Here is a 20,284-nt window from a genome sequence, read left to right on the forward strand (position 1 = left end):
CCTCCAAACAAATAATTCCCACTCCAGGAATGAAGTCCGTGGAGTTGCGCGTATCCTTCACATAACGACCCCACGATGGAAGATACTGTTTTAGACCATCCACACAACTTCTCTTCCACATCAGCTGATGGGCTCTCCAATATATTTTTAGGACAACACATCTTAGCATTCTCAAGGGATCATTTATTTACTAACTAACTTTAAATGATTATTAATTTATCTAAACTTCCTGAAACACAAATCTGATATTCTTCTTCCAAAACTCTCCAATGACTCCCCATTTCCTACAGGATAATGTCAAATGCTTTAGTTTAACATTTTAGAATCTCCAGAAGAGGGTACAAATTGATCATTCCAGCCTTATCCACCAATGACCAGCTGGGCAGATCATAACCCATCACATTTTGTAGATCTTATCTGAGCTAGAAACAAACACTTCCCTTTATAATATTATTCTGACACTTGGGTATGGTCTTAATTGTATTTGTTTAAAATTGCACATATATCTCAATGTGAACTGCAGCTCTTAAGAGGGACAGGGATAATAAATTTTTAGACTAGTAGTTACTGAGTACTGAGTACCATGTGCTTGGTACTATGCTCTGCAAGAACTACCTCACTAAAGACTCAAAATGACATACTGAAGTAGGTATTATTATTGTCTTCATATTACAATGAGGAAATCAAGACTTAAGGAAGTTAGGTAACTTGCCCAAGGTCTTAGCAAGTAAATAGCAGAACCCTGACTGAACATACAGGTCGGTCTGACAATGTATAGTCAAAGGCATATAATGCAACATTATTTTAGTGCAAAGGTAATATTACAAATTTTACTCTTATTTTATAGATAAGAAAACTGAGGCTTGGAAAAGTGCAGTGACTTGCCCAAAGTCGCAGAGCTAAGAAGTGTAAGAGACAAGAAACAGGAATAATCAGAGAGCAAAAAAAGAGCTCTTATAAATTAAGAATTCACTGAAAGGAAAATTCAGTAGAGTTTATCTTCAATGGAAGATACAATTAAGAACATCTCCTGGGTAAGCTGGGACGAAGTGAGAGAGTGGCATGGACTTACATATACTACCAAACGTAAAATAGATAGCTAGTGGGAAGCAGCCACATAGTACAGGGAGATCAGCTCGGTGCTTCGTGACCACCTAGAGGGGTGGGATAGGGAGGGTGGGAGGGAGACGCAAGAGGGAGGAGATATGGGGATATATATATGTATAGCTGATTCACTTTGTTATAAAGCAGAAACTAACACACCACTGTAAAGCAATTATACTCCAATAAAGATGTTAAAAAAGAAAAAGAACATCTTCTGACAAGTAAAACAAAAAGACAAAGAAACAGAAAATAGAAGAGATATGAAATCAATCCCAGAGACTTAACTTTGACTAATAGGAGAGCGAGAAAGTGAGAACAGAGAATATAGAAGGGAATAAATTTTCAAAGAAACAGTATGTGGCAGAGAATGTTAACTGTCCACAGAAATCCTTGCTCCTCTTCTTCCTGGGCACTAACTACATTTCTCAGGTTTCCTTAAGAATTAAGAGGTCAAGTGACTAAGTGCTCTCAAATGGAATGTGAGTGCGAGTAATGCAAGCCATTTCCAGGCCTGGCTCATAAATTCTCCCAAGTATTTTTGCCTTCTTGTGGGCTGAAATGGCAATCAACAAAGTGATCTTAGGAAGCACATGTTGAAGGAACCCCTGCTGACCTAGAACATCTGTTCTTCTCTATTATGTGAGAAATAAATTTATCTTGCAGTTGGCCACTCTATTTTGGGGTCCATTTGTTATAAAGCTTAAAGTTTGTTATAAGTTTAGCCTACCCTAACTAATACATGATACAAGTATATTTCCCTTTCCAGAACTGAAAGACTGAATTCTCCAGTAAAAACAATATTTCGTACTAAAAAACAAAGTAATTATAGTACACTACTTTGTTCAACAATGAATAATAATTACATAGCTATAATAATATAAATGTGACTAATAAAATAAAAAATTGTGATAAATTATATTGGGAGGGTTAAGAGAAGGAAAATGGAGTAACAGTGGTGGTGGAAATACTAAATTGTCATCTAGTCTATGAGAAAGTTAAAAGATATTTTTTAAAATTGGTAAATCAAAAGTTAGTAAAAGCCCATTATTGATAATATAGCGGTAAATACCAGCTGAACAAATAAAAAAGATGAAAGTGGTTGTCTTTGGGCAATGGGACTGAGGAATAGAGAAGGAAGAGGCAAAGAGCTGATGTTTGTTGATATTTCTGATTTTTAAACTATGTGGTATGTATTATTTTGATACGATAAAATGTTTTAAAATGTACAAGAAAGGATTTGGGAATTGAACACAGACGAGATGGGCTAGGTATGGAAGAGCATGCTAGGTTCAAGATGGTAAAGTAGAAAGATAGAGAAGGGGAGACAAAAGATAGTCTGCTATCCCCAAGCCTTTCTACATCCATATTTCTGGTTTTAGGAGTTGGAGTAGCCTCAAAATGCCCAAGAAACATTTGTAAATGAGTATACATAAAAAGTAATAATCAGGAATTCTATTATCTGACCAGACTTTAGTTTTTTGGCTGCCCTGTGGTCCCATATACATACAGTGATATTTATTCTATCCTCACGTGGAAGCATGTCACCATAGTAGATGCTAGCCATTGAAAGGATATCGTGTGTGTGTGTGTGTGTGTGTGTGTGTGTGTGTGTGTGTGTATTTGTGTAATGAGGGGATCCAGTCTTATGCAAAGAGGCTAAGTGGGCAGCTAGAAAAAGGGCAGATTGGAAAGCACAAGCAATAATGTAATAGGAAGAGAAAACAGGAAAGTGGAGGAAAGAGAGGCAGTAAATGGAAGGGAATTTATTTAGAAAGGATTTTGCTGCAGCCTGAGTAATCCTAGAGACATAGATTTGGAGGGCTAACTTCAAGCATGGCAAATATGAATCCAAAAGGGATCGTTTTCTCAAATGAGTCTAATGCTATATATTACTTTTAACAACTTTTCTAAACTCAAACCTACTTTAAAGGAAAGCACGCACCTACCCTTTGAGAAGCATAAATAGGATATGAGGATGAGCACTAATGTACTCCACAGTAGGACTCCGAGTGCCTATCTGTCGTCTCAGGATGTTGTTAAATATCTGGGTCACATCTTTTTTTCCCTGTTAAAGAAACAACCAACCATTAAGTTGTATACTTTAAATAGGTGAATTGCATGGCATGTGAATTATTTCAAAAGCTGTTTATACACACACACACACACACACTCATTCCATTTAATATGACATAGTATTTTCCCACCTGAGATTGTGAATTCTTTGACTTAATTTGTCTAATGATAGGTACAAAATATATAAACAACCAAAAAAATCAAGATCAAATAAAATCAATGCCCTACACATATAGTAAGCATTTCAAATTGTTAAATGCATGAAGTACAGTCAAAGCTTGTGTCTCAAGGCTTTCTGATTTCTCATTTTTATAGTAATAAAACCAAAGGTTAAGGACCAGTTTTTAATGAGGGCCAGGGAACAGAAAAGGATCTTTAGGGGATGGAAATTTTCAAAAACTTAGGACCATAAAATGGCTTGTTGAGAAGCTGATCCTGGAGTGCTTATTTTGCTTATTTTTTAAAAAACATAGCAAGAAATAATCATTAGAGATTAAATTATCACAGTAGGAAGTTTTCTGCTTTTTTTTTTTTAACATCTTTATTGGAGTATAATTGCTTTTCAATGTTGTGTTAGTTTCCGCTGTATAACAAGGTGAATCAGCTATACGTATACATATACCCCCATATCCCCTCCCTCTTGCATCTCCCTCCCACCCTCCCTAGGAAGTTTTCTGCTTCTTTGAACTGCTTTCTAATTCAAACTGAACAGTTGACTTTGCATCCACCCTATTTCCACAAGGCACACCTGCCTTTAAAATGAATGCATCAACTCTTACACGCAATACATTTTCATCCTTTGATCTCTTATCACATTGTGTTTCAAAACATCAAAGAGTCTAAAGCTGTGTCTTGAATAGTGGCCAAACATCAAAAAACACAGCTCTGAGTTTGATCCTGAGCCCACAAATCAGAAACCTTGCAATCTCAGCCATAACTCTTTTTTTTTAACCTCATAAGAATATGCTGAAGTATTTTTTTTCTGTCAGCAATTTTAAGGCTTAAAGGATTAGACAAAAATTTATGGCTATAAAGTAATGAGATTTTCTTTCAAACAATTTTAACCCAAAGGTCTGTCTTCTAACTAGCCATTATTCACATAACAGCAGGATCCTCCAGTACTTTCCTCACCCCAATGGACCACTTTCCTCCTGATTCCTGAAGAAGAAAATGGGTTTGCCACACAGATTCCTGAGTCAGTCTCTGCTACCCAATCTAAACCAATGCCTTGGGCCACCATCACTGTTGTCAGCTCTGGAGTTCAAATCCCTGCTCCTAGCTCCTCTCAGCCCTTGTTCATTGTCTTGCCTTCTACAACTAGTTATTTTCTCAACTAGTTATTTTATATACTGTTTATCCAAGTATAGAAAACCGCCTCTTCTCCTTCATTTGACATATACTATCAGTACATAGTTCTTTTATCAAGGGTTTAAGGGTAACAAAGGGTAATTATAGCACAGTGCAGAAACAACTTCAAATTGAATCCTACACATCATAATTAAAGATTATTAAAGATTCCTCAGCATTCCTGATCGTCTTTTTCCTTAAGCCCCTTCCTCTGTCGTGGCTCTGGAGCCTTCTCTCTCCCTTACTCCAAACCCTTCTCCTATCTCTCTTCTATTTCCTACTCCTATCAAATTTAGCCAAAGAGACGGCATTTCTCAAATTTCTGTTATTTTACTCTGCAAAGGGAATCTAAGCTCTTTTCTTTCAGTCTTTTTCCTTCCAAACATTGCCTAGAGACCTCACTTTTCACAACTAACAAAAAAGCCCATGTAGGTGTCTTCTAAACAAAAGTTCTTTTTTTTTTTTTTTTTCTGTAAGGAATGCTCCATCCTTTTAGGTTACCTGGCAAAAGCTGCAGCCCTTCCGTAAAGTAATAATTTTCCTTTCCTGTTATAAAAATATACCAAAGATTTTACAGTCAAATGACTGTTATACTCTTCAAAGAAGCCCCAGGAGAGGCTATTCACTTACTGAAGTATTATCATTATTCTTGAATTATGCTCTACATATTTACTAATTCTTTAAGAAAAGTGGCTTACTGCTGTGCTTCAGGACATCTTCCTTTGTTCCAATTCCCTCACCTATGCTTCTATTTCTCATTCTCATACCTACATTGATTCATTCATCCAACCAATAGATATGGAACTAGGCGTGGGAAATGCAGTCCTAGTACTCAAGATACTCTCAATCCAGAAGGAGCTGTACCAGGGCTACCTAAGAACCAAGAGATGAGGAGGGTGGGGTTCTGTGTGATTAGACTGAGTTTTGAAGTTAGGGGGAGTTTTATCAAATGGTCACTAGTTTATATGGATACTTTAAGCTTGAGAAGGAAAGTTGCTGCCTGTGGGCTGATCATTCATGCTTCCAGTCCATAGAAATACACAGCACATTTCTGCAAGCGGGCTCATAATGCTAGTAATGGTGCATCCTTCCTGAAAATACTATGAGTATATAGCTGGTGGAATGCTTAAAACTGAACCATTTTCAATTTTAACTGTTCTTCATTCATTCATTCAACCAAGAAGTATTTATAAGTATTTATTTTCTATGGGTTTGATTGAGGAGGACAGCTTCACCTACTGAATATCACATTCATTTATATTCATTTATAACTATGTTCTAGGCATCAACTGAATGAACAAAGTCAAGAACCGTCTGGTCAATTATTCCTCAATAAAGCTGAAAAAAAGAACTGTCTGCAATTATCATGATACCTTCATAATGATAGTGTTGAGTCATCAGTAAAAAATTATTACATCTAGTATATAATTTTGGAGGAGAGGCAAGTATACAATGCATGTTATAAAGAAAATGTAAAGTAATCCACAAAAGTAATCTACTTAACTTTCTTCATTTGAAGAGTTAATCTTTAGCTACATGGAAAATGCACATATTCAGAAAGATAATTTTTTCCCCAAGGATTCCAGAGAATAAAAGTTTACTCTACTTGATAATGTATAAATCAATTTTTAGGCAATTGAATGTCTTAATCCCCAAATAATTTTTAAGTAAACTTCTCTATATTTATTTCCAGTATTCCATGTAAAATAAGGGAAATTTGCGTAAGTGTTTTTTTACTGTTCTTCTTTTGTTTTCTAAGCCAAAGCTGCACAAAGTTGTGAGGCACCCAAAGTTTTTCTCTGGCCTATTCCCATCTCCCCAATTCTTGGAGAGCACTTTGAACCTATGCTATTCTGTGGTCGCTCAAGGCTTCTCCAGGTCACTGGACCTGATGACATCTCATCCCTGACTCATTCTTCAAAACATAACCAATCTTGGTCATATTCCTTCCAGCATCCCATTGCAAATTAAGCTAATCTCATAAACTAACTCAAGCTAACATGTTAATTAGTGATGATAATAGCTTAATACATTGCTGCTTTCAGGGGAATGTGCAAAACAAGGGGAGATTTATAGAAATATAATACTGTATTCCAAGAGCAGGGAGTTTCCCAGTTATGGTCACTCACCAACTAAATTTAAAACTAAAATAATAAAGAAACAAACATCAAAGGTTATAACAAAAATAAACCAGCTTACATTTAACTTAAGTTTGAGAAAGAGAGAAGATGAAAATATGCTATCTGACATCTGTATATATTTGCACATGTATTTAGTGTTCTTCCATAACATGTATATGTATATATATTTTGCTTTGTTTAATATTTTAAAACAACGATATAAGTTCATATTATTCCTATTTTATAGATGAGAAAGTTTAGTCTCAAAGAGGTTATGATACTAACTATCAAATGGCAGAGCAGGGACTCTATAAACAATCCTAAATCCAAGTCAAGTGTTTTTCCACTATGCACAGCTCCTACAAATGTCCATAATACTTCATTTTAAACTAAATTTAAAAAACATGAAAGTATGTAAACACAATGATAAAACTACACTTTAATTCCACAAATGCCAGGTTTAAAAAGGAAATGGGGAGTAAGATGGGGAGGGAGAGTGACAAGCCAGGCAAGAGGAAAAAGTAGGAAAGGAGATTATTGAGCAGAAAATGTCAAGGTTAGAGAAACAGATAAGAGAGGGAAGGAAAGAAAAAAACAGGTGTTTCTGAAAGGAAGGCTGAGTTGAAGTCTGGGCCCTGAGAGGCCCTCAGTCAGTGTAGTTTCTAGTCAACACACCTGACTTCACATCTCCAGAGCAGTCTTGCCCTGTATTCCTCCTCCTCTGCTCCAGTCGGCCAAAATCTTCCCCTATCTAAACCATCCAGAGAGCTGTGGGCTAGTATTTCCACAGATCCCCAGAGCCCTGACCTTATCTTGGTCTAATCACTGTAATGAGTTTCTTTTAACTTCCTTGGTGACAAAACTAAAAGCAATTTACTTCAGAAATCTCCATTCTCTTCTATCTTTGAGAATTAATGGAGATCCAAGCACTTACCTGAGAGTATCAAAAGCCTGATAGTAGTAACAAAACAACAAACAAATCAAAACCAAGACTTCCATCATTGAAATGTGCCTTACGTATATATATTTCATTGAAAAACCACTGTTCTAAGTTAGATGTACCATAGATAATAAAATGCTTACACATATTCACCACTTATGTTTCTAGGTGTTGTTTTATTATTTAGGTAATTAGGTATAATTGCTTTCAAAATGAGATAAATATCCTGTATTAGTAGCATTGAACAAACTTCTTAAATCATTGGTATAAATATTTCAATTAAAGAAACAGGTCTGGAGACAATAAGTTTGAATCTCAGCTTAGGCTCTTAGTAACTGAGTGACTTTGGGGAAATTATTTAATATCTTTGAACTTTAGGGTCTTCACCTGTAAAACAAGACTAATAGTACCAATCATATATAGGTTGCTTTAAGAATTAAATGAACAGTGGAGGATTACTGGACTGAATGTCAATATTATGACATAGTATGAGTGTGTTTCATGTTTGGTAATTGCAATCATTGTTGCTTTTGTTGTGGTCATCCATGTACAATGCTTGGTGTCAGTCTATTTATCTCTTGTAAAAATAAAATACAGTGTGTGTGTGTGAAAAAAAAAAAAAAAAAGAATTAAATGAGATGAGTGCTTGGAAACTGTACAACATGCAGTAAGCACTCAACAAATGTTATCTATTATTATTATTATTATTGACCAGTAACTTCCTTACTTAGCTGCATAAAACTTAATTCCAGTATACGTTTTGCTTTTTTAAAAAAACGATTAAGATGATTTTAGAACTTTCAGGGGAAAATAGGATTTTAAATAATATATAAACAGTAATAATAAAAAATTACAGTCAAATATTGGTATGTACATAAAAATTGAAAAGCAGAATTGTCATCCTTTTGCAGATAGTTTACCTCAAAGTCTATCAGCTGTAGGTCGGCTATCAGTGTCACCAGCAGCCCACTATTGTAGAGTTCTTGTGCTAGCTGAGCCACAGCTTCTGTTGGGGGTTCCTTGTCACTTGTTCCACACAGAATTTCTTTCATTGCTTGCAGTGATTTCGACACTTCTTCTGAAGCCTAGTGACCAAAAAGTATGCTAATAGTTGAGTAATAAAAAATTTCAGGTTATAAACAAACAAACAAAAACCACTTATTGAGCCCTGCTTATTTATGATTAAAGAACTCTGTACAGTTACAAACAAAAACCATTCAGTAAGCACTGCGTTTTTTATTTCAGAAAACGTTACTAAAGTTAATTTATAAAAGAGAGATCTTTAGTATTTCTACTTAGAATAATTGAAATGATATTCCTTTATTTAAAAAATATTTTTTTTAATTAAAAAAAATGTTTTTACTTTTTGGCTGCACTGTGCAGCACGTGGGATCTTAGTTCCCTGACCAGGGATCGAACCCACACCCCCTGCAGTGGAAGTGTGGAGTCTTAACCACTGGACCGCCAGGGAAGTCCCCATGAACTTCCTTAAATCATACTCATACTGAACTTTACTAGTAATTAATTATAAATTTAACTTATAAATTAAATTCAGTCCATTTTGAAGACTTATCAGTAGCTAGTAGTCTTTATTTAAATCATTTGTTAATGGTTTTCAACAAATCCCTATTATTCTGGTTTTTTTAATGGAGTAGGTACAAAATCATATATTGTCAAAACCCATAACCTTTGTCAATCCACTGATCCCTCACACATAACCATTATCTTTTTGTTATTTATGAAACTTTAAAAAAAAAAGCAAAAATTCTCACTACATTTTTTAAAATGTCCTCATATTTTATATGTTACTTTGCTTTTATTAATTCTTAAAAAAATTTTTTTTTTAATTAATTTATTTTATTTTAGGCTGTGTTGGCTCTTTGTTGCTGCACGCGAGCTTTTCTCTAGTTGCCGCGAGCAGGGGCTACTCTTCGTTGTGGTGCGCGGGCTTCTCATTGTGGTGGCTTCTCTTGTTGCGGAGCACGGGCTCCAGGCGTGCGGGCTTCAGTAGTTGTGTCTCTCGGGTTCTAGAGTGCAGGCTCAGCAGTTGTGGCACACGGGCTTAGTTAATCCGCGGCATGTGGGATCTTCCCAGACCAGGGCTCGAACCCATGTCCCCTGCATCGGCAGGCAGATTCTTAGCCACTGCACCACCAGGGAAGCCCTCATTACATTTTAAAGAATAATAGGAGAATACATAGAGGTAGAAAGTACATTAGTGAGTATTAGGGCCTGGGTAAGGGAGAACGAGGTGCTGAAAATGTTCTGAAATTAGATAGTGGTGATGGTCACACAACCTTGTGAATAAACTAATAACCACTGAATTGTACACTTTAAAATGGTGGATTATATGGTATCTTAATTATACTCAATAGAAAATTTTTTTAAAAACAGGTGAAGATAAAGAAAGAAAGAAAGCAAGCAAGCATGGGATACCAAAAGAAAAAAAAAAAAACAGGTGAAGAAAAAAAACAGGCCAATTAGTTAACAATTTGCTGAATGTTTTTAAAGAAATATAGTTTTATTACTTTCAAGTATTGTATTCTAATCATTATAATTGAAGAAGGAAATGAGGAGAATAAGGCAAAATAGTAAAAGTAACTCATAGTAGCATGACACTACTTAAAAAATTAATTTCCAGATACATTTTATGATATTGCTAAAGCAATCCTTAATTTATTAAAGGTTGGAAGTTCCTTAAATTGTGACATATATCCACAGAAGATTACTTTAAACATATATAGAGTTAAGAATAATTATAAAGCAAACACCCGTTTGACCATAAAAGAGGTCAAGAAATAGAACATTTTTAGCATCCCAGAAGTCACTTGAATGCCCCTCTTTCAGCCGGAAGTAAATCCTTTTATGTTTTTGATGACAATCATTTATTTACTTTTCTTTATAGTTTTCTCACCTATGTTTGTATCCCAAAACAACACAGTTTAGTTCTGCTGATTTGGAATAGTACCTGTACCCTCTCATGACTTGCTTCTTTCACTCAACACTGTATTTGGGAGGTTCATCCTTGCCGCTGCATGTAGCAGCAGTTCTTTAACATTCTTTGCTCTATAGTATTCCATCAATGGCTGGACCACAACTTCTCACTTCTGCTGTTGATGGACATCAGGGTTGTTTCCACTGAGGGGTTACTATGAACAACAGTGCTATGAACATTCTTGACACGCATCCTGGTGCATGTTTGCAAGAACATCTCTAGAGTTTATACTAGGAGGGGAACTGCAGGGTCTTAGAACATGTATATCTTCATATTTAACAGATAATATACTAAACTCATTTCCAAACACCAATTTATACTTTATCACTCACAGTGAATGAAAGTTCTTATTGCTCTCCACACTTGTCAACATTTAATACCATCAGACATTTTTCATTTTTGACAAGATAGTAGGAATGTAATACGAATTTACTATTGTTCTAATTGGCCTTTTCCTGATCACTAATGAAAATTAGTGTCTTTTTATGTCTTTTCCTTTTTCCTCTCATGTTATTTAGATTCACTTTTATATGAAGGTCATTTCTTCATTCTATTGAGCCAATATTTCGCTCAATATTACAAAGTACACTAGAAATAAAAATATATTTCTACATTCTTTACAAGATATAGGATAAAAAATATATTTCTACTTCATTACAAGAATACAATGTTGTATCATGCACTGGGACAGAAAGATGCTATTAACTCAAGGGTATTTATTTTACAGATATCTTGAATCTTGCCATAAACTAGTCACTTTAGAGACAAATTATATATGTAGGATTCAATGTCCCTTGGAAGGAATAACTAAATTACTAAAAACCCCTTCCTCTGAGGAAGCCCTTCTTGGTAGGACTTTAAAACAATGTTAAAATGAGGCTGCACTGGGAATTCTCTGGCAGTCCAGTGGTTAGGACTCCGCGTTTCCACTGCAGGGGGTGCGGGTTCGATCCTTGGTCAGAGAACTAAGATCCCACATGCTGCGTGGTGTGCCAAAAAAAAAAAAAAAAAAAAAAGAGGCTGCACTGTAATAGAAACTATCAGTTGATCTTTAAATATAAACTTTTTACCCTCCATGTCAGTATAATATTATACACCAGTATAACCCCTTAGATTTTTTTTTTCATTCTGAGTTTTTTTCCTTCCAGTTTTATTAAAATATAATTGACATACAGCACTGTATAAATTTCAGGTGTACAGCATAATGATTTGACTTACATACATCATGAAATGATTATCACAATAAGTTTAGTGAACATCCATCATTGCATATAGATACAAAATTAAAGAAACAGAGAAGAAAAGAATATATTTTTCCTTGTGATGAGAATTCAGGATTTATTCTCTTAATAACTTCCATACATAACATACAGCAGTGTTACTTACATTTATCATGTTGTACCTTACACCCCTAGTACCTACTTATCTTACAACTGGAAGTTTGTACCTTTTGACTGTCTACATCCAATTCCCTCTCCCCAATACCCCTGCCTCTGGTAACCACAAATCTGATCTCTTTTTCTGAGTTTCTTTGTTTGTTTTTGAAGTATAATTGACCTACGACACTGTTAGTTTCTGTTTTACAACATAGTGATTCAACATTTCTATACATTTCAAAATGATCACCACAGGACTTCCCTGGTGTCCAGCAGTTAAGACTCTGAGCTCCAAATGCAGAGGGCCCGGGTTCGATCCCTGGTCAGGGAACTGGATCCCGCATGCCACAACTAAGAGCCTGCATGCTGCAACTAAAAGATCCCGCACACCGCAACGAAGATCCCGTGTGCTGCAACTAAGACCTGGCGCAGCCAAATAAATAAATAAATATTTAAAATATATATATATAAAAAAACCCAAAATGATCACCACAATAAGTCTAGTTACGATATGTCACCATACAAAGGTATTACATAGTTATTAACTATATTCTCTACACTGTACCTTTCACACCCATGCAACTGGAAGTTTGTACCTCAATCTCCCTCAGCAATTTCTTCCCCCTCCAACGCCAACCCACCTCCCCTCTGGCAACCACGTGTTTGTTCTCTGTATCTATAACTCTGTTTCTGCTTTATATTTGTTCATTTGTTTTGTTTTGTTTTTTAGATTCCACATATAAGTGAAATCACACAGTATTTGCCTTTCTCTGACTTATTTCTCTTAGCATAATGGACCTCTAGGTCCATCCATGTTGCTGCAAATGGCAAGATATCATTCTTGTTTATGACTGAAATGGATTGGTGGTTGCCAGAGGCGGAGGGTGGGGTGTTACCCCTTAGTTTAAGTCTAGAGGGATCCAAGGTTGGTCATAGGCTCTAGAAAGTGAACGAAGAGTTCAAGACAACAGACTCAACAATTATCAGTTGCATAAAACCTGGAATCAATTTAAACGTACTTACAAAGACCCTACAAGTGCATCACAGACCATGGTTAGGATTCTTCATTAAGCTTTTACATTGGCTTTTTTGGTCTATTCATGTATTTTAATAAAAATGTTATTATTTAGCTCATACCTTATCTGTCTTTTTGTCTTGCTTTTCCAAAATGGCCATGTTGTCTTTCAGAATTTTCACGATTTCTGCTGGATTCTTGTGTGATTTACTAAACAAAGGCATTTTTTTCATCTATAGAAATTTCTTCTTCCAATGTGAAATGCTAAAAACAAACAAACAAATAAACAAAAATTATAATTCTTAACATGATTAAATTGTTATACCAAAATGTCTTATAAGTTTTCAATAACCAATTCAGTAATATGAAACATTAAAATCAGTCAAACTAAAACAAGTTTCATTGGGACTTCCCTGGTGGTCCAGCAGTTGAGACTCTGTGCTCCCAATGCAGGGGGCTCGGGTTCGATCCCTGGTCAGGGAACTAGATCCCACATGCCGCAACTAAAGATCCCACATGCCGCAACTAAAGGTCCCGCATGCCACAACTAAAGATCCCACATATCAACTAAAGAATCTGCATGCTGCAACTAAAGATCCTGCGTACCAGAACTAAGACCTGGCGAAGCAAAATAAATAAATACATAAATATTTAAAAAAAAATAAAACAAGTTTCACCAAGTTTTGTGCCAAATTTAAATTAATATAAAATATTTTAAGAAAGATTATTTTTTAAAGTTTACCTAAAAGTTTTTACTCAAAGTTTAAAATCTTTCCTATAATAGAAATTCAAGATTTATGCAAGAATGGGAAAAGGAGTATTTTTAGAGAATAACCTGATATTTAAAACTGGATATTTTGACTAAAGAGAGTGATGATGATGATGATGATGGTGATAATAATAATCATAGATAAAATAAAACATGTAAAATAAAAGTGGGATTAGGATCCACATACTTTGGTAAAGCCATATTTAAAAACATGCCACTCCATAGCAATCACAAAATTACAATGTAAAATTGTTTAGAATCTGTTTTTTATTTACTCTTCAAATATTCAGCTGGCCATACTCACTGATGAAATGAGGACTACCATGATGGGGGGTGAGGTGGGAGGGGAACAGGAAAATCAGTTCTTCTTTTTGAGAACATCTATTTACATAGAGCAGAGAAAGCCAAATATAGCTGTCATTGCCCTATTTACACTAAAAATGTGGGGTTTTTTTTAGAAAAAAATCTAAAATTAAAGGCTCCAGTTAGTAGAGGCATATTCATTTACTTTACATTTATTAGCAAAAATATTTCAAACATTACAGAAATATGATGTAATAAATCAAAGGCTCCCATTAACCCGTCATCCAGAGGCAACAACTATTATCAGTTTTGATACATATTCCTCCTGAATTTTTTCTATGTATATAAAAATATATTTTTTAAAACCGAAATAGAATAAATACTAAATATAGTATTTTTCAACTTTTCCCCACTTTTTATATCTTGAATATCATTCTATGAGTATATGTTTAGATGCACTACAATATTTTTATAGCAATATCCATTATACAGACATATTATGTAACTACTTCCAGTATTTGGTAATTTCTTATTAAATTATTATATAATTTATTTTACCAATACCTTTATTGATAGACTTTTGCGTTAATTCCATTTTTCCTCATATTTTTCTTATTAACAATGATGCAATTAATCAATAAAGAATATTACACACAAATGTACACAGCAGTTGATAGCAATACTCTAAGCAGTTATTCCTCTGGCATAACCTTGGCTATGGTTCTAAATATTTACTTCATCTCCCTAGACTCCTACTTCCCAAATCTGGTTCCCTAGGACTTCTGTCAGATCTCTGAGTTACCTTATACCCTTCCAAGAAATTTCTTCAGTATTCGTTGTTTGTGATCAAGAATAATGCTAACTGGCAGTCAACATACCTGCTAAACAAACAGGAGGTACTTAAACCCCCAAATTGTTCTGAGTTGGTAATTCATCCACTATGATTCAGAAATTATCACCCTTGTCTGCACGTCATTTGCTCTATCTGTAAAATGAGTGTTTTGTTTTTTAACTGTGAATTCACCTAGTCATATCATTTAACTCATATTTTTTTTCATCTCATTCACGAAGATATCAAGAAAAATTTTGCCAAATGCTCTGGGAAAGCCCAGATACATTATATTTATTTGTTAGTACCCGTTTAGTTACCTTATTTTATTTTTTAATACATCCCCATGACTTACTTATTTTGTAACCGGAAGTTTGTACCTTTTGACCCCCTTCACCCATTTCATCCACACCCCACCCTCTGCCTCTGGCAACAACCAATTTGTTCTGTGTACTTATGAGCTTGGTTTTTGGTTTTTTTAGATTCCACATATAAGTGAGATCATACAGTATATGTCTTTTTCTGATTTATTTCACTTAGCATAATGCCCTCAAAGGCCCATCCATGTTGCCACAAATGGCAAGATTTCATTCTTTTTATGGCTGAATAATATTCCATTATACATATACATATATACACACACACACACACACACACACACACACACACACACATAGAACATATGCTTTATCTGTTCATCCATTGATGGGCACTTAGGTTGTTTCCATATCTTGGCTATTGTAAATAATGCCGCAGTAAACATGAGGGTGCATATTTCTTTATGAATTAGCTTTTTCATGTTCCTCGGATAAGTACCCAGAATTGGAATTGCTATATCATATGGTAGTTCTATTTTTAATTTTTTGAGGAACCTTTATACTGTAAGGGGGATTCTTAAAGAAAGATAGAGCATCATATTTTGAATTAGATAGGCCAAATACAGGGAGCTCTAGCATATTCATCACTGGTCCACACCCATTCTAACTCCATCAAGGCCAAAGATAAAGTATGTAAGGTGGAGTCCTGAAAATGGTGCCTCCTTGGGATAAAGTGGTAGTAGTAATAAATTCTACGTCAGAGTTTTTAGAACACACGTTATATTTCAACAACACAAGAAGCAGGAACAGGAGAAGATGCCATGCTAAGTCCAACAGACTGACGCTAGGTGAATGCCTCCTGGGCACTGAAAACTGTGGTGAGGTTGCACACGTGAACCTGCCCTCCAGTGTTAGTGCTGACAGCAGGCCATGCAGCACGCAAATATCAGAGGACTGACATGGGCCCTATTGTACTTTTCCACTTTCCAAAGTAAGTGAACAGAATAAACAACAAATAAATAGGTTCTACTAAAAAAAAAAAAAAAGCACAAGCAAAGAGGAGAAATGCCCTGTGGACTTCGACAGGAAAGGTTACTTCCAAAATTAATTCTCTGTAGGAGATAGAATAGATATAATTGGTAAAATAAAAATTAAAAAAAGGAAGAGAAGAACTTAGACAAAAAGAGAGCTGGTCAAGATAAAAGATCAAAAACACATAACATACACACATATACAGAAACACCCCAAAATGCAGCATGGCAATCCAAATCTGCATACAGCAGAAATGACCCCACAGAAAATTGATTGAGGACAACCAAAACGTACACAATTAGTTAGCCTATATTTATTCATTCAGAAAATATTTACTGAGCACCTGTAAGGTGTGAGGTGTTGCACTAGTAAATGCAAAATAAGCCTCAGAGGGTGCACAGTGTCGTGGGAGACACAGCCACACAAAGGGTTTTGCCAGAATGCCAGAAAAGGTTAAACAAACTTAAATGATGGAGAAAAGGTACTCGGCATGTGTTCGTGTGTATGTGTGTATAGTATACATTATGGAAATATGGAGAAGATACAGTGTTATATCCTATAAAAACGGGTATTACAACAATGAAAAGAGGTGGCGGAAGATAACAAATGCAAAAGGAACTAAAAAATGGAGAGAAGCAACAAAGATAAAACAGCTTAAGCAGAAAAAAAGATCTAAATGTGGTCATTTACAGGATTTTTCTAGTTGGGATTAATGATGAGACCCCAAATTCAGTGCCTTGTGGCTTTTAGAAGAAACCAACATTCTTCTCTTAAAGCTCATTCCTACAAAATGACTGTCAACAACAAAAAGGATAAAAATTAAGTTGTCTTTGGACTTCCATAAAACTACATGTCATAAAACCATGGAGAGAGTCTACAGAGTTCTGAAAGGGAAAGTCTATAACCTCACAATTAAGTCTCTAGCCAACATATTTATGTGTGAACAGACTGTGTACAGTCACTAAAATTTTTACAAAAAGATGAGATGGAGTCAAACCCACAAGAGTTCAAGAAAATAAATGCTAAAAGCCAGAAATAGTTCTTGAAAGGGAGCCTTGATATTGCTGGCAGAACATTTGGGAGAGTGTAAATCTACCATTCATTCATGTGGGAATAAAAATAAATAAGGATTCAACTAAATAAGTTAAAAAGGAAACTGCCTCAAAAATCTCAAGAAAAGAATGATGGAAATAACAATAGAATTAGAAATAACTGAATCAGAAAAGTAAAAGAAAAGAAAATCTCTGGTACTTTTTGGTGCCTGTTTTTTCTGGTGCTAGACCTGTCTGCTCTCCTTCCCACCCAACCCTACCAAAAGGGTGGGGACATGACCCAGGCAGGGCCAGAGTATTCCTTCCACTGCCCTGGCTACAGCAATTGGCTCACAAATGGATTGTGACACCATCAAGCCAATCAAAATGCTTCAACAGGACTTTTTCCCCTACGTATTTTAATTTAATTTAGTTTAAATAAAATATTTAGGGCATCTAGAAGAAGAAATAGAGAACAATGTAACAAGTTCCTGTATATTTACCACCCAGATTAAAAAATAAAACAACTAAAGCAACACCCTTGGTACAATTTTCTGATCCCATTTCCCTCTGGCTCATACTGTACCTATTTATCATGTACCCTTACCTATACATGCTTTCACACTTCTACTAATATTACAGACAATATGTGATATTGTTGTGTATGCTTTAAAGCGTTATAGAAATGGTATTATATGGCCAGTTTCTTTTTTTCTCCCTCAACACTGTGTTTATGAGATTTATTTGTGTTAATATACAAATCTCATGTTTATCTTACATGCTGTATAGCAGCCCACTGTATGACTCTACCACAATTTATTTATCAGTTCTCCGAGTTCTAATTGTTTTCGATTGTTTATTATTACATGCATAATCATAACACAGATTCTTTTGCCGGTCTACTTATACATTTGTATGAGAATTTCTCTAGGGCAGTGGTTTCAACTTTTTAAATAGTGACTTGTAGTAAGAAATGCATTTTATATTGTGATCCAGAGCAAAGGAATGTATAAATGATTGTATAATTGTTTCATGAAACAATACTTGACCTCTGGATAGATTCCATTCTGTTCTATCTGTTCTATCCTACATTAATTTTTTAAAAAGTGCTGATCATTATCCATTAATTCACTACCTGCTAATTAGTATGCAAGATGTCATTACAGGGGGAAACTAGATGAAGGGTATACAGGATCTCTCTGTATTGTTTCTTATAACTGCATGTGAATCTTTAGTTATCTCAAAATAAAAAGTTAAAAATAAAGAATCCATCGCTATGGAAAATCGACAGTGATAATCCAACGTAAGGATAATTACTGTTCCTGAAGTAGAGAATGAACAAATGAAAGATGTACTTAAAGATGTACAAGATGTGTCTATTTGTCTACTCAGTCCTTTAGCAAGCCACTCTTTTAATTGTATACAGCCACAGAACTACTTCTGGAATGTGGCTCAGCTAATGTTAACGGTATTATCTGAATGAGATTTGTGATACATCTAAAATTTTTTCATCTTGATGTTTTTCTGTATTATCTATAATGCGCACATTTCTTCTTTCCTGAAATATAAATAGAATAGTGGGGAATAAACCCATGTAACTAAGAAAAGAACTGAATAGAAAAACCTATTTTGGTTTTGAATACAAAAACTGAATATTATTAAAATGTCAATAATCCTAAAGTCCATAATTTGATACAAGTCCAGTCACAAGTCCAAAAAAGTTTTTAGTAACTAAATTAAGCCAAGAATACCAAAAAAAAACTCACAAGGATAACGAGTTTTAAAAAGGAAGATTTCTTACGAGGGAATGAAATTAAAAGTGTTATCAAGTGCTATAAGTGAAACAGTGACACAAGAAAAACAGACCAATGGAACAAAAGAGGCCAGATACAGATGTTACTATAAGTGACTTTCAAACTTCTGGATGTAAAATAATGTCTCCAATTTTAGAAGTGATGAAATAAATCTAAAAAAAAAAAAAAAGACTGACAAATCAGTTAATATAAATATGTTACAAATCTAATAAATTGTTTTCAATTTTTATGGATAAAATAATAAAAACATTGTAGGCAAACAACAAATAAGAGAATTCTGTGACATGAATATGAAAGACAGAGGGCTAATATCATTATAAAAGGAGATCTAAGACAAATAAGAAAATCATTAAGAAATAATGCATAGATATTAGAAAACTGCAAAGGAGGAAATACAGTTAAACACATAGTAAATGTTTATTCTCTATAATGGAAAAATGCAAACTTAAAGTGAAGGACTATTTTGCCCATCATATAACAAAGTTTTTTGTTGTTGTTTTGAGAAAATTCAATCCTATTTATGGTGAGATGCAACAGGCCCTCTCTTTTCTTACTGGTGGGAGTATAAATTGGACAATAATTTGGCAATATGGATCTAGAGCCTTTAACTATTCACAACCTCTGACTTTAGTAATTCTGCTTCTATCAATCTGTCCTAAGAAAATAAACTAATAAAGGTTACCTTTATAACTTTTTTTTCCACATTTTAACATCTCTAAAATGTGCATGTGTCTTACAATTGATGGGACCTTACACTAACTGGCAGGGGTTTTTTTTGTTTTTGTTTTTTTTCTTTCTTAGTGGTACAAGAGTATATGCCTTACAACCAATGGCTTCTTAGATTTGATGAAATATAGTATATGGCTATGAAAATGTTTACAAAGAATGTGAAATAAAACGTACATGTTAAAAAAACACCATCCCATAATATAGAGCATAACTACAACTATGTAAAAGCAAACAAAACCACAAATACACAGAACCTATGCATAGAAAAAATAATTTAAAAAAGTTAACAGTGATTGCCTCTGGGTAGTTGGCTTATAAATACTTAGTTTTCTTCTTCCTTCAAATTTTCTCTTTTGTCCCCAAACTTTGTTCAATAGATCATGCAAATGTTTTTACAATGGAAACACCTTCTCATAAATAATACTTTTAATGACTAAATAACCATTTTTTAAAGTTCAAACTGTGGAATATCTGATCATCATGTCTTTTC

At 34.6% G+C, this 20,284-nt stretch overlaps 1 protein-coding gene across 6 annotated transcripts in view; it reads right to left on the reverse strand.

The window, feature by feature from the left end:
- The window catches only part of CAB39L (calcium binding protein 39 like), a 94,499-nt gene that overhangs the window by 33,928 nt on the left and 40,287 nt on the right, over positions 1–20,284 (reverse strand). For all 6 annotated transcript variants that reach the window (XM_082434505.1, XM_082434502.1, XM_082434504.1 and 3 more), the window contains 3 exons: positions 13,093–13,234; positions 8,505–8,669; positions 3,051–3,169 (listed from right to left, as the gene is read on the reverse strand). In XM_082434505.1, the coding sequence (XP_082290631.1) occupies positions 3,051–3,169; positions 8,505–8,669; positions 13,093–13,203 (395 nt within the window). In that variant the 5' untranslated portion in view covers positions 13,204–13,234. The remainder of the gene's footprint in view (positions 1–3,050; positions 3,170–8,504; positions 8,670–13,092; positions 13,235–20,284) is intronic.

This window comes from Balaenoptera physalus, assembly GCF_965194825.1.
Source record: "Balaenoptera physalus genome assembly, chromosome: 18".
Classification (NCBI taxonomy): Eukaryota; Metazoa; Chordata; class Mammalia; order Artiodactyla; family Balaenopteridae; genus Balaenoptera; species Balaenoptera physalus.